At 42.6% G+C, this 14,647-nt stretch overlaps 1 protein-coding gene across 5 annotated transcripts in view; it reads right to left on the bottom strand.

Moving 5' to 3' along the window:
- TASP1 (taspase 1) overlaps positions 1-14,647 on the bottom strand; it is a 171,782-nt gene that overhangs the window by 16,626 nt on the left and 140,509 nt on the right. For all 5 annotated transcript variants that reach the window (XM_056567886.1, XM_056567885.1, XM_056567890.1 and 2 more), the window contains 2 exons: positions 7,384-7,494; positions 7,232-7,305 (listed from right to left, as the gene is read on the bottom strand). In XM_056567886.1, coding sequence (XP_056423861.1) covers positions 7,232-7,305; positions 7,384-7,494 — 185 coding nt within the window. The remainder of the gene's footprint in view (positions 1-7,231; positions 7,306-7,383; positions 7,495-14,647) is intronic.

A 14,647-nucleotide genomic window follows, 5' to 3' on the forward strand; every position in this document is an offset into this window, starting at 1 on the left:
GACTATACAATGACAGGGAACAAGGCTGCATTATTACAAATCTGTATCACTAAGTGCTCTGCAGATGGGATTAGGGCGTTTAATTGTATGTGGTTTACCACCTGCCCTTTTATGTATTATAAAGATGAATAAAATTATTATTATGGTTCTAATTTACCATTTAGAGAAAACCCTAATATGTAACATTACAGTTTTAGGATACTAGCTTTGGTGTTCTGCCAATCCCATGAATATATGATAAAAAATTGCTTAGCCGAGTCTCCCTGGCACGAATCTTTAGAAATATCTGTTCCTACAATAAAGATTGAAAATTACAATTTTAGGGACAAGTCCCCAAGGACTGCCCTAAACTAGAGACTACTTAACTAAATTATTAAAACTTAACTTTTATTACAACCACTTAATTATAAATTGTGCTTTTGGTACCATAGTAAAAAAATGTTAAAAAGTCCGGTCATCCACTGTGTGACTACAAAATAGGTCAATATTGCCCATATGCCTTGTGATCAGTGTCACAGTGGGAAAGTCTAGCTCGCCCAGACAGTGTCGCCACCGCTGACTAGAGAAATTCCCACCCAATTAAAGTATTACTTTTGTGTCACTAGGATGCCGTTTTATAAAAACATTATAGCCCCTCCTGCTAACGTTTCGCCAGCGTACCCTGGCTTTTTCAAAGAAGTGTCCTCACTTCTTTGAAAAAGCCAGGGTACGCTGGCAAAACATTAGCAGGAGGGGCTATAATGTTTTTATAAAACGGCATCCTAGTGACACAAAAGTAATACTTTAATTGGGTGGGAATTTCTCTAGTCAGCGGTGGCGACACTGTCTGGGCGAGCTAGACTTTTCCACTGTGACACTGATCACAAGGCATATGGGCAATATTGACCTATTTTGTAGTCACACAGTGGATGACCGGACTTTTTAACATTTTTTCACTATGGTACCAAAAGCACAATTTATAATTAAGTGGTTGTAATAAAAGTTAAGTTTTAATAATTTAGTTAAGTTGTCTCTAGTTTAGGGCAGTCCTTGGGGACTTGTCCCTAAAATTGTAATTTTCATTGTTTTGCCCTGAGACACTTAGGAGTATTTTATTGGTTTACAATAAAGATTGTCAATAAAAAGAATATGGCAATAGACAAGTGAAAATTTAAACATGCATCTATTTCTCTTCCATTCAAAGGGAATATCAATGTGTTTAGATTAAAGAAAAACAAGGAAAAAATGAAGAGCTGTGTTATGTCCAAGACATGGGGGATAAGATGTTTGATCGCTTGGGTCCGGCCGATGGGACCCCCGCGATCTCTGTGTAGACAAAGGGCATTCTGAACATTATGTTCAGAACGCTGGGTTCATGAAGCCGTAGGTGGGACACCATGTCACACCCCCTTGCCACGCCCCCTTAATTTATGTCTATGGAAGGGGGCGTGGCAGCCATCAGGATGTTTAAAAGTCCCGGGCAATCTCTGCAACCTAAGATTAACAAGATCAGGAGATGTATCCGAAGTTCTATAGGCTTGCATGAGAAAAACCTCGACCATTGTTAATTTAACCCTATTATACTTTTAGTTTAAATATAAGTAACATGTATACTAAGTTTAATGGCTATATCTGTAGCCATTTGGAAGTTATGCTGGACATACATACACACAGATTTTTTTTATACATAGATGGACTAAACACTGTACACTAGAAAAGCAGACAAGAGATTGTTCTATGTGGAATTTACTTTATTAAGTTATGTTGAACATCTGTGTTGTGGTTTCCACTTTTAATGGAAACCACAATGTAGAGCCTGCTCTGATGCACAATGGTCCCCCATTAATGGGAATGTTAGGTTTTGTTGAGGGGTCTGTTGTTTTTTTTTTATTTAAGAAAGAATAGAGCTACAAGCAGCACTATTTTCTGGACAAAAACTATGATGGACTCTATGACAAGTGTGTCAACACGGCTTGTTAATTGTTTTGTATTTATCAGGAGATTCATTTTACACCATGATTTCAGTTTACACAGTAGAAAAATAAAATAAAACAAAAACATCTTATGTATTAATCTGTATAGCATCACAAAAAAAACTAAAAATGAAATGAAATGTACATGTCAAACAATGTAAACCCAAAGCTTGTCAATCAGCCTGCTTTGTGAGCTAGGGTTGTGTGATAGAGCCTCAATGCATAGAGCCCTGCTTGTCCTCAGTGTACAGAGCCCTGCTTGTCCTCAGTGTACAGAGCCCTGCTTGTCCTCAGTGCACAGAGCCCGGCTTGTCCTCAGTGTACAGAGCCCTGCTTGTCCTCAGTGTACAGAGCCCTGCTTGTCCTCACTGCACAGAGCACTGCTTGTCCTCACTGCACAGAGCCCTGCTTGTCCTCACTGCACAGAGCCCTGCTTGTCCTCACTGCACAGAGCCCTGCTGGTCCTCAGTGTACAGAGCCCTGTTTGTCCTCAGTGTACAGAGCCCTGCTTGTCCTCAGTGCACAGAGCCTTGCTTGTCCTCAGTGCGCAGAGCCCTGCTTGTCCTCAGTGCGCAGAGCCCTGCTTGTCCTCAGTGCGCAGAGCCCTACTTATCCTTAGTGTGCAGAGCCCTGCTTGTCCTCAGTGTACAGAGCCCTGCTTGTCCTCAGTGTACAGAGCCCTTCTTGTCCTCAGTGTACAGAGCCCTTCTTGTCCTCACTGCACAGAGCCTTGCTTGTCCTCACTGCACAGAGCCCTGCCTGTCCTCACTGCACAGAGCCCTGCTTGTCCTCACTGCACAGAGCCCTGCTTGTCCTCAGTGCAGAGCCCTGCTTGTCCTCAGTGCACAGAGCCCTGCTTGTCCTCAGTGCACAGAGCCCTGCTTGTCCTCAGTGTACAGAGCCCTGCTTGTCCTCAGTGCACAGAGCCCAGCTTGTCCTCAGTGCACAGAGCCCAGCTTGTCCTCAGTGTACAGAGCCCTGCTGGTCCTCAGTGTACAGAGCCCTGCTGGTCCTCAGTGTACAGAGCCCTGCTTGTCCTCAGTGTACAGAGACCTTCTTATCCTCAGTGTACATAGCCCTGCTTGTCCTCACTGCACAGAGCCTTGCTTGTCCACAGTGCACAGAGCCCTGCTTGTCCTCAGTGTACAGAGCCCTGCTTGTCCTCAGTGTACAGAGCCCTTCTTGTCCTCAGTGCACAGAGCCTTGCTTGTCCACAGTGCACAGAGCCCTGCTTGTCCTCAGTGCACAGAGCCCTGCTTGTCCTCAGTGCACAGAGCCCTGTTTGTCCATGTACAGAGCCCTCTCCTCAGTGTACAGAGCCCTGCTTGTCCTCAGTGCCCAGAGCCCTGCTTGTCTTGCCCACACTAACTGTATTTTGTCTCTGCACAGATAAACACAGGCAATAGCTGCAGGGACAAGCCAGCATTTATTTCACCCAAAAATGTACACCTTTTTTGACCAAAGATACATATAATGTAATTATCTACATTAGGGATCGACCAATATAGTTTTTTTTAGGGCCGATACCGATAATCGGTGGAGGTTAGGGCCGATAGCCGATAACTTATACCGATATTCCGGTATAAGTTATCGGTTATTTATCCCCCCGCGACACCGCTGCAGATCATTGATTTAAAGCGGGCGCTTTAAATCAATGCACTGCAGTGGCTTTTGCAGTGCCATAGGCGGCCACCGCCACCCGCTTCTCTCCCCCTACCTGTCAAGGTGGTCCGGGCCATCCATCCTTCCTGTAGTGTCCGGCGGCATTCCGGGTGGAGGGTGAACCGGTCCGGGCTGTCCTTCTCTGGGGGTCCTCTTCTCCACTCCGGGCAGGCTCCGGCCTAGTAACGCAGCATAGACGCCACTGCGCAGTGACACCCGTGCACAGTGACGCACCTGACATCACGGCGTAGCGGCGTCTATGCAGCATACTAGGCCAGAGCCTGCCCGGAGTGGAGAAGATGCCCTCCGGAGAAGGAAAGCCCAGACCGGTTCACCCTCCACCCGGAATGCCGCCGGACACTACAAGAAGGATGGATGGCCCGGACCACTCCCATTACAGGTAAGTTTAATTTTTTTTATTGGCTCGGAGGGTGGGGGAGGGGCCCGACCGGTATGCGCAAAAATCCATACCGTGGGAGAAAAAAAAAAAACTGTATCTGGTTCATACCGGTATACCGCCCAGCACTATGGTGCAGGGTGCGACGCGGTGCGGTGGGTCGGGGGGCGGTCGCGGTGCGGGGCATTATCGGCAAGGTAATTGCCGATACCGATAATGCCCAAAATCGTGATTATCAGCCAATAATATCGGCCATACCGATAATCAGACGATCCCTAATCTACATGATATAAAAGCTTTTGCAAATGACAGGCATACTTAAGATTGTACAAAATGAAAGCAGTATTGATGGGGAAGGTGAATCTTGGTTTGGCCAGCGCACAAAAGGTTTACCTATAGCCCTAACTTATGCAAATAAAAATATTTAGATTGTTCAGTATTTAAGTTCTGTAATTTCTGTCCCCAGCTTTTCATAGCATGGTCGCCAAGGGAAACGAAAAAAACAAAACATCTAAAATAAGTTTAGAACAGGGGTCTCAAACTCAAATTATCTGGGGGCCACTGGAGGTAGAGGCTGGGTCGCATGTGCCCCTCACATATAATGCCCCATCATGTGCCCCTCACATATAATGCCCCCATCATGTGCCCCCATCATGCCCTCAGAGAGAGGCCCCCAGATAGATATGACCCCCCATCAGGTAGGGCTCCCCAGTAGGTACATAGGCCCCCATATAGATATGATCCCCATCCGGTAGGGTTCCCCAGTAGGTACACAGGTCCCCAGATAGATATGATCCCCATCAGGTAGGGCTCCCAAGTAGGTATAGAGGCCCCAAATAGATATGACCCCCATCACTGATGGGGGTAATATCTATCTGGGGGCCTGTCTACCTACCTACTGGGGAGCCCTACCTGATGATCAGGTAGGGGTTCCCAATAGGTGTACAGGCCGCCAGATATTACCCCCGGCAGGTAGGGCTCCTATTTGAACAATTATACCTGCTAAGAATATAGGTTAGCCCCTGGTGATAAACAGGTCCTCCCTTATTAGGCAAGTTATTCAGCTAGAGTACTTACATCTCCCTACTGCAGCCTATAACGAGCCTTTCTGGAGGGATGCGCGCGTTAGGTGACGTCATCACATGCGCCGCACAGGACGTCAGCGTCCCGGTGTCCTGCGCTGAGGATGTGATGACGTAACCAATTGCGCACATCCCTCCAGGAAGGCTCATTATAGGCTGCAGCAGGGAGATAAAGGTACAGTAGCAGTGTGTGCCGTCGGGTGTGAAGTCTTCCGGCATTTAGCGCTGCTTGCCTGAAGCAGGGCTAAATGCCTGAAGAAATCACCTTCCCTGCTCCCGGGCCACAAAATTTCGTTCCACGGACCGGGAGTTTGAGACCCCTGATTTAGAACATAGTCTAACACATCTTAAAATACTAATTCACATCTTTCATAAAATTAAAAATAGCAGTATAAGTTAGTAATGTAAGTCGCCCTCTGGGTAAGCTTTGTTTTCTGACACTTCCATACTTATACAGCATGAAAGTGAAGAAGCAGGAAGGCACCATACAACACTTCTGAGGTTATAACTGTAAATTGTACGGGTTTTAAATCCCACTGAATGTAACAGAATTTGCATTAACCTCACAGTAAATAAAACTGTATTTTTAAAGACTATCAAGCAGTAACATTTAAACATGACTATAAATAAATGTACTTAAAAATAAATTAATTCTTCAAAGTGTTACCTCCTGGAAAAAATAAACAGCTTTACTCTGAAAAAATGGAAATAGAACTCTTGGATAAATTACATATAGAAGCCAACTATCTGCAATATTGTAAGGTGTGAAATCCATCACCTACAGCATCTGTTCCTAATACTTGTTCACCATGAAAAAGATAGGAAATTCTTTGAATGTGGATTAAGGCTCTAGTCTAGACCCAATAGTCTGCTATTCCCTAGTATTGGGGGTGATATAATAAACATGTTCCAACTCTACTGTCAATTTGCTGGTTGACAACAGAAGGTCAAGTAGAATACTTAACATACTGCAAACGTGCCTATATGGTTTTTATTAGTGAAAGAAAACGTAACATGCAACTATTTTGGTGTTAAAATAAGTATTCAAATTTCATCAAATAAAAGTTTTCGTTTACATAATGAAACAGTAAACGATTTTTAACATATACGAGGTGTTTAGAAAGTCTTCAGACCCTTTAACTTTTTTCACATTTTGTAAAATTGCGCCTTGTGCTAAAATGAAAAAAAAAAAAAAAAAAAACAAACAAAAACTAAATTTCATTCTGCACTCAATACCCCATAGTGACAAAAGTAAAACAGTGTCTTCAAAATCTTTGCTAATTTATTGAAAAGGAAAAACTAAAATATTCAGATGCATTACTCAGGACTTTGATGAAGTACCTTTGCAGTGATTACAGCCTCCAGTCTTCTTAAAAGGGTACTCCCACCCTAGACATCTTATCCCCTATCCAAAGGATAGGGGATAAGATGTCTGATCGCGGGGGTCCCGCCGCTGGGGACCCCCACAATGTTGCATGCGGCACCCACCTGTTTCTTGTCCGGAAGCGCTGGAGGGTCTGGGTCGTGAACACGGGAACGGAAGTCCGTGACGTCAGGACTCCGCCCCCGTGTGACGTCACGCCCTGTCCACTCAATGCAAGTCTATGGGAGGGGACAGAGCAAACAACCTAGATACAGGGCTAATGTTTCACATCTAGCTACCACACATGCTGCTCTGTTGCACAATGTTTCAGAAGTCAACACCTCTTTACTCATGCGCATGTAAATGTTGCATGACAAAGCAGCGTGTGTGTGTGGGAGCTTCACGACACCATTATTATGAAGCTGAGAGCAGATAAAAGCAAGATCTTTCATTCACAATGGGTGATAGTCAGAGCTCCCCTCCTTGCAGAGACATCTGCACTGGTCACAGAGCATTTCTAGAAAACTGTCCCATAGAAGTCAATGGGTCATCTCCAGATTATTGTTTCCTATAATCCAGGTGGCTGTTGAAAAGCATCTGTCTGAATGCTAATAACAGCAGCTCAGGCAAAGTGTCCATAATCATGAACAAAAAAACAGAGTAAAATTTACAACCAATAAATAAAAGCAGATAAGAAAACTACAGTACGTTTTACTATTTGGTTTTGGTTCGTAAAAAATAAATAAAGGGAATACATAAACCACACTATACACACCTTGGCTTTGCCATCCTCAGCAGACATGTAGCCAACACACATGCTCTCTGTAGTATGGCTCCACAGGAACTCAACTGCAAAGTAAATGCAACAATCAGGACACACACAGATGTGACTGTAGGACTAAGCTATTAAGATATGTCCTTTTGTACCTAGCAGAGCCTGCTTATTGTCTGCCGAATCCAGCTTTGAGGAACATCTACATGATCGAAGAACAATAACACCGCCAAGTATGCTTTCTTCATTAGCCAAGAAGGGTGAGCCTAAAAATCAATAAGGTTAAATAGATTAAATTTTTTCTCTTTTAGGAACATCAATGAAAGTCAATTAGCAGGTAGCTGAAATTTACATTGGGGTAATCTAGCATTAAAGGGGTACCCCGGTGGAAAATGTTTATTTTTTTTTTTTTTTTATGAACTGGTGCCAGAAAGTTAAACAGATTTAAATAGCTGCTGCATTACTTCTATTAAAAATATTAATCCTTCCAGTACTTATTAGCTGCTGAATACTACAGAGGAAATTATTTTCTTTTTGGAACACAGAGCTCTCTGCTAACATCACGAGTACAGTGCTCTCTGCTGACATCTCTGTCCATTTTAGGAACTGTCCAGAGCAGCATATGTTTTCTATGGGGATTTTCTCCTACTCTGACAGAAATGTCAGCAGAGAGCACTGTGCTCTTGATGTCAGCAGAGAGCTCTGTGTTCCAAAAAGAAAATAATTTCCTCTGTAGTATTCAGCAGCTAATAAGTACTGGAAGGATTAAGATTTTTAATAGAAGTAATTTACAAATCTGTTTAACTTTCTGGCACCAGTTGATTTAAAAACAAAAAAACACAAAAAACAAAAAAACACAACCTTCGCTGCTTACTTTCATAAATAAAATAGATAATATAATTTGATCATCACACAATTTAGAGAAAAGCATTGGTCTACCATCAGACACCTGCCTTAAAGTGTACACACGGGCTTCCTTTACCTTACTTGTTTGGCCAATATCAGAGCTTTCACTTGTAAAAAGATTGTGACATGACCAAGGATCCATTGTCTACTATAGTCATTGTTTTTACTGCAGAGATATTAAACACCATAAGGAATTTACAGATAAATTATATTGTAAAGCACAAAGAAGATTGGAGCCACTTAAAGAGAAATACAAATAATACTATATTAATAAAATACACAAATACATAAAAGCTGAGGACTCACACCCAAGATGGGGGACAAAAACGGCAAGGGTGACCCCTCAGGTCACTGAGGGAGCTAATGAAGCAAAATGCATAAACATAATGAAAGTACTAATACACAGAGGTTCAAATAGTGTCCAAAAGGACTACAAGGACAAAAAATCGGACAGGAATCAAAGCATACTTAGTTAAAGTGCTCCACAGGGACCTGGGGGGACACCACCCCAACACTGCATATCGGCACTGAAGCCTTTGAAAGTTGAACACCGCATCTAAAGTGCAAGTAAACCATTGCCGGTTAGCTCATAGGGCTGTTTGGGATTGCTGCTATGAAATAACGGCATCCCAAACAGCTTACAGGACAGCAGAAGGGTGCCTACCTGCCTCCTCGCTGTCCGATCGCCAAATGACTGCTCAGTGCTTGAGACCCAGGCATGAGCAGTCAAGCGGCAGAATCATTGATCAATGGTTTCCTATGAGAAACCATTGATCAATGTAAAAGATCAGTGTGTGCAGTGTTATAGCTCCCTAAGGGAGTTATAACATTGCAAAAAAAAAAAAGGGAAAAAAAAAAAGTTGATAAAGCACATTTAACCCCTTCCCGAATAAAAGTTTGAATCACCCCCCTTTTCCCATTTAAAAAAAAAAACTGTGTTAATAAAAATAAAAATAAACATATGTGGTATCGCCACGTGCAGAAATGTCCGAATTATAAAAATATATTGTTAATTAAACCGCACGGTCAATGGCGTACGCGCAAAAAAATTCCAAATTCCAAAATTGCGTATTTTTTATCACTTTTTATATCATGAAAAAATGAATGAAAAGCGATCAAAAAGTCCGATCAATACATAAATGGTACCACTAAAAACTTCAGATCACGGCCCAAAAAATTAACCCTCAAACCACCCCGTACACGGAAAAATAAAAAAAGTTATAGGGGTCAGAAGCGGACAATTTTAAACATATACATTTTCCTGTATGTAGTTATGATTTTTTCCAGAAGTACGACAAAATCAAACCTAAATAAGTAGGGTATCATTTTAACCGTATGATTAAAGATAAGTTGTAATTTTTACCGAAAAATGTACTGCGTAGAAATGGAAGCCCCCAAAAATTACAAAATGGTGTTTTTCCTTAAATTTTGTCGCACAATTATTTTTTTTTCATTTCGCCGTCGATCTTTGGGTAAAATGATTGATGTCATTACAAAGTAGAATTGGTGGCGCAAAAAATAAGCCATCATATGGAATTTTAGGTGCAAAATTGAAAGGGTTATGATTTTTAAACGGTAAGGAGGAAAAAACAAAAGTGCAAAAACCGAAAAACCCTCCATCCCCAAGGGGTTAAAGGGGTACTCCGGTTGAAAACATTTTTAGATATATATATATTTTTTAATCAACTGGTGCCAGAAAGGGAAACAGATTTGAAAATTACTTCTATAAAAAAAAATCTTTATCCTTACAGTACTTTTTAACAGTTGTATACTACAGAGGAAATTCTTTTCTTTTTTAATTTCTTTTTTGTCTTGTCCACAGTGCTCTCTGCTGACACCTGATGCCCATATCAGGAACTGTCCAGAGCAGGAGAAAATTCTCATAGCAAACCTATGCCACTCTGGACAGTTCCTGACACGGACAGAGGTGTCAGCAGAGAGCACTGTGGACAAGACAAAAAATAAATTAAAAATGCAAAGCATTTCCTCTGTAGTATACAGCTGCTAATAAGTACTGGAAGGATAAAGATTTTTTAATAGAAGTAATTTACAAATCTGTTTAACTTTCTGGCACCAGTTCATAAAAAATAAAAAAAAAGTTTTCCACCGGAGTACAAGACAGTATATTTTCTAATTATTTCCATCAAAGTGTTTTTGAGGTTCTAGATATTTGGGCAAGCTCTTGTACAACATTACAACTTTAAGACAAGATGCTAAAAAGTGACCGTGCAGAAGAATCAGAGAAGTAGTGAAGATGTTGTGATTGTTAAATGGCAGGGATCATATAACTAAATCACAAGGTTACTCTTGTTAGGGCAATTTAGCTGAGAAAAGAAAGCAATAACCAACAGAAACCAGATTGCAGATGGTTGAAAAGGGCAAACTAAGGAATTAAAACAGAGGAAACATGCAAGAAAAACAGATGTTCAATTAGTTAGAAGCAAATTCCAAATCAGCAGAACTCTGTTGTTTTTGAGACTCCTGAAAAAGAAAGGACTAGAGAACATCAACAGGTTAAGCAATAATAAAGGTTTGGAGGACAAAATTAAGGTTGGTGTCTCTAGTTTTCACAAAAACATTGCTGGACAGTAACCTAAATACACATTTGGTGAAAGTCAGTGGTTCCGACCATTTTTGGCAAGTTGGTTCCCTATGTTGTTTCTATGGTGGTGTATTAACTCTACCCTGACAGCAGAAGTCATGGTAAAGAAGTAAAGAAGAAGAAATCCAAACAAACAATATTTCACCATAGTTTTCCTTAGTTTTCATGGGAGATAAGCCACTGCCAGGCAGAGACTTATTCAGAACTCTCCATTGAAAATTCATGCATGCTCAAGTCTATCGGGATTTGTGAGTATAAATTCAAAAACAGATCTAGCATAGCTGTAATTTGTCTGTGTTAAAAAGAAGCCATGATGCTAATGTTAGTGGACCCTAAGATAAACTTGGGAAAATCCTGGTTGTGGGAGCTTTTCAAGTTTGACTTATGGCATTAAAGGGGTACTCCACTGGAAAACATAAATTGTTTTTATTTTTTTATCAACTGGTGCCAGAAAGTTATACAGATTTGTAAATTACTTCTATTAAAAAATCTTAATCCTTCCAGTACTTAGCTTTTCTTTTTGAATTTTTTGTCTGACCACAGTGCTCTCTGCTGACAACTCTGTCCATTTTAGTAGAAGTCCGCACTCTTGGTGAGGTTGCAGAAAAATTACACTTTTCTGGCGCTTGCTGGATCAGGAGATGGATTTAGAAGGATGCCAAAACTTCAGGTAGTTAGGAACAACGTTCTTTTATTGTAGCAAAATAAAATAAACAGTTGACAATGCATTTCGCGGGGGTCTGCACCCCTCTTCCTCAGGTCAGGGAGGGGGACACATACACACAAGGGTTGTGAAGAGTGCACCCGGTTTATGGGCAGATCGGGTGACGTCATGCTAGGCGTGTGCGTCAGTAATAAGTAAACACAGACCATGTGTATTTGACGTACAATAAATATTAATTGTGGATGCTGACAGTGTCAAAGAATAGCTGTCGGCAAGAGTGACAGTGAGCGCAGGAGATCGGAAATGTAGATCCCGTGCCGTGCGCTCACAGCATCTGCAGGTCCCCGGTTCAGGACCGCTGTCAGTGCATTCTTGAGCAGAGCACTGACAACTATCTGTGACAGTGAGCGCAGGGGATCGGGAATGTAGATCCGCATGCGAAGAGCGCTGACAGCCTCTGCAGTCGCTCGGCCCGGGACAGGATCACTGACAGGTTGTGCTTGCGCAGAAGGGGGAGGGGGGATCCCAGTGCGCTTGCAACCTCTGCAGTGCCCCAGCCCAGGTCCACTGTGTAGACGTGGCTGCTCCGGTGCCCTGTGTGGATGCAGCTCAGTGTGTTGGCATAGACTGCACTTGCCGACAATGGTCCGCCGTACGGGAAATCCGTGCGGGGGGGAGGAGGTGAGATATTAAACTGGACCCAAGGGGTATAGGGTAGAACGCAGTGATATTCTCTGTTTTAAGGGATGTAGTGTACAAAGATAATAATAATGGTCCACTGATACAGTACTTAATCGTAACAATAGTAATATCTGCAGACTGCAGTTAAGCCCATCAATTACAATGCTGTATCACATGGACCAGGGAAAACTACACAGATGGTAAACAGTAGTGCATTGGTGCGTATGCCCTTTATACGCATCCTGATGTCGTGGTCTGTCTCGGTGTTTGGTTTGCTGTTGTGTAGTTTGCTCCAGTCGCTTCAATCTTGTCCTTGGGTTGAAGAACCACACAAGTGAGCCTTTTTTTTAAGACAAAGGTACTCACCAGCAAATAAAGACGATTACCGACTACTTCCCACTGAAACGATCATAAAAAAGAAAACACAAAGGGGAAAAAAGAGGGGGAGACCCCCAAAAAAGGAAAAAGATATTAAAAAAAGAATACATCACAAAAAAGAAATAACATGGACTCATCAAAATATTCAACTTATCCACCCACATCTTGAATGCAAACGAACGCTCACTCCTACAGAAGGGCCTATCTTTCTGCCCACACTACAATCCAGCCAAGTTTGATCTGTTCTTGGATCTACATCATTTCACTCGACGCCTGACCCTACAGCGCCATTTCCTACTGCCAAACAACAACAAAAAAAACTGTATGAAAAAGTGAAATCTACAACATCAGGAAAACACCCGAACATCATTAACAAATCTAAATTTTATCCCACCGAGAGCCAAGGACACAAACTCAGAACTTTTCAGGAGCTTGAAGCAGATGGATGTAACGGCACTGTACACCAACATACGCCACGGCCTTGGGATCCAATGCACCAGGGATTACTAGGCAAAAGACCCTGACATACCACCAGAGCAAGCTGGAACTAGTTCTCAGAAACAACTTCTTTACCTACAATGAACTATTGTTCCACCAGATACACGGGACCGCTAAGGGGATGAGGGTAGCTCCGGCGTACGCAAACCTTTTTATGGGGTGCTTCAAGGACACCCACATTACAAACAACCCCCTGTTCAGAGATCATGCCATGCTGTACAAGAGATACATAGATGACCTGTTCATCCTATGGCGGGGCCCCAAGGAGACAATCGACCAGCTGGTGGAAGAAGTGAATGGCAACAATTGGGGGATCACACTGGCCCCAAATTTCTCCTCTGAAAAGATTGAATTCCTCGACCTCGAAATCACCCACAAAAATGGAGCAATAATCACTTCCACATACTTTAAATCTGTAGACTCCAACAGCTACATTTCTTTCCATAGCGGCCACTACAAAAATTGGCGAGAAAACACGCCTTTTGGACAATATAAAAGGGTGAGAAAAAATTGCACTGAAGATGAAACCTTTTCCATTCAAGCCAAAACCCTGTAAGAGCGCTTCAATGCAAAGGGATACCCCAAACCCCTGATTAGGAACGCATATTCCAGAGTGAGGGACCTGACCCAAGAGGATTGCCTGGACAAAAAGAAGGATGCACCGCCCCAGACTAATAATAAAAATAAAACCATTACCACCCAAAAAAAAAAACTTATTCGGCAGGACAACACGCTATAAGGAACATCTTACAAAAACATTGGCATATCCTTCTATCGGACCCGTACCTGAAAGACACCATCCCCAAGATGCCAGGAATCACATTCCGGAGAGCTCTCACTCGGAGGGGGATGATTGCCCCAAGCAAACTGAAGCGACATACCAGGAAATATGACCTTGAACCCACTGCAAAGAAAGGGTCCTATAAATGCAACACGCCAAAATGCATGTGCTGCCAGACGATCCGGCACTGAGAAACATCATTTAAAAGCACCAGCACAGTAAAATCATTAGTAATAAAAAAAAAAAACACCTGACATGCCAATCAAGATATATCATATACTTGATCGAGTGCAAAAAACAGTATGTGGGAAGAACCACGCAACCATTGCATATAAGACTAAACCAACACCGGGCAAACATCAAAAAATGCTATCAGTTACACAGCCGCTCACGCTACTGCAGTAGATTCCACCCTGGGAACAACAATCCCATATCCATCCTTCCGATTGACCAGATACCCGGACATCTCACAGATTCGAAGCACTGACAAAGAAAAAAATGTTTTGGATCTACAATCTGGGCACACTACAACCATAAGGTCTTAATGAATTGACGGAACGCATCCATTGATCCCATGCGACCTCACAACACCAACCCCCCCCTCCTCCCACCACCCCATAAACAAGGCCCCCCCTCCCATTCCCATGTGCAGACACCTATCCGGGTGTGACCATGTGACCCTACACACTGGCAACACATCAGTTCCAATACCCTACCTACATGCCATCCATCTCCCCCCAGGAGACACCACCCCCAGGTATTCCCCACCTTACCACACATCTTTCAGCGGACAGGTTTCACCTCATCTCCCACCATTATATACCTGCGGATTTTTGTGCCTCTGGAGGCTCACTACAAAGGACTACCACCACAGCCTTTTAATAACAATAATGATATTTATGGACTGTT

The sequence above is a fragment of the Hyla sarda genome, chromosome 3 (genome assembly GCF_029499605.1).
Source record: "Hyla sarda isolate aHylSar1 chromosome 3, aHylSar1.hap1, whole genome shotgun sequence".
Lineage (NCBI taxonomy): Eukaryota > Metazoa > Chordata > Amphibia > Anura > Hylidae > Hyla > Hyla sarda.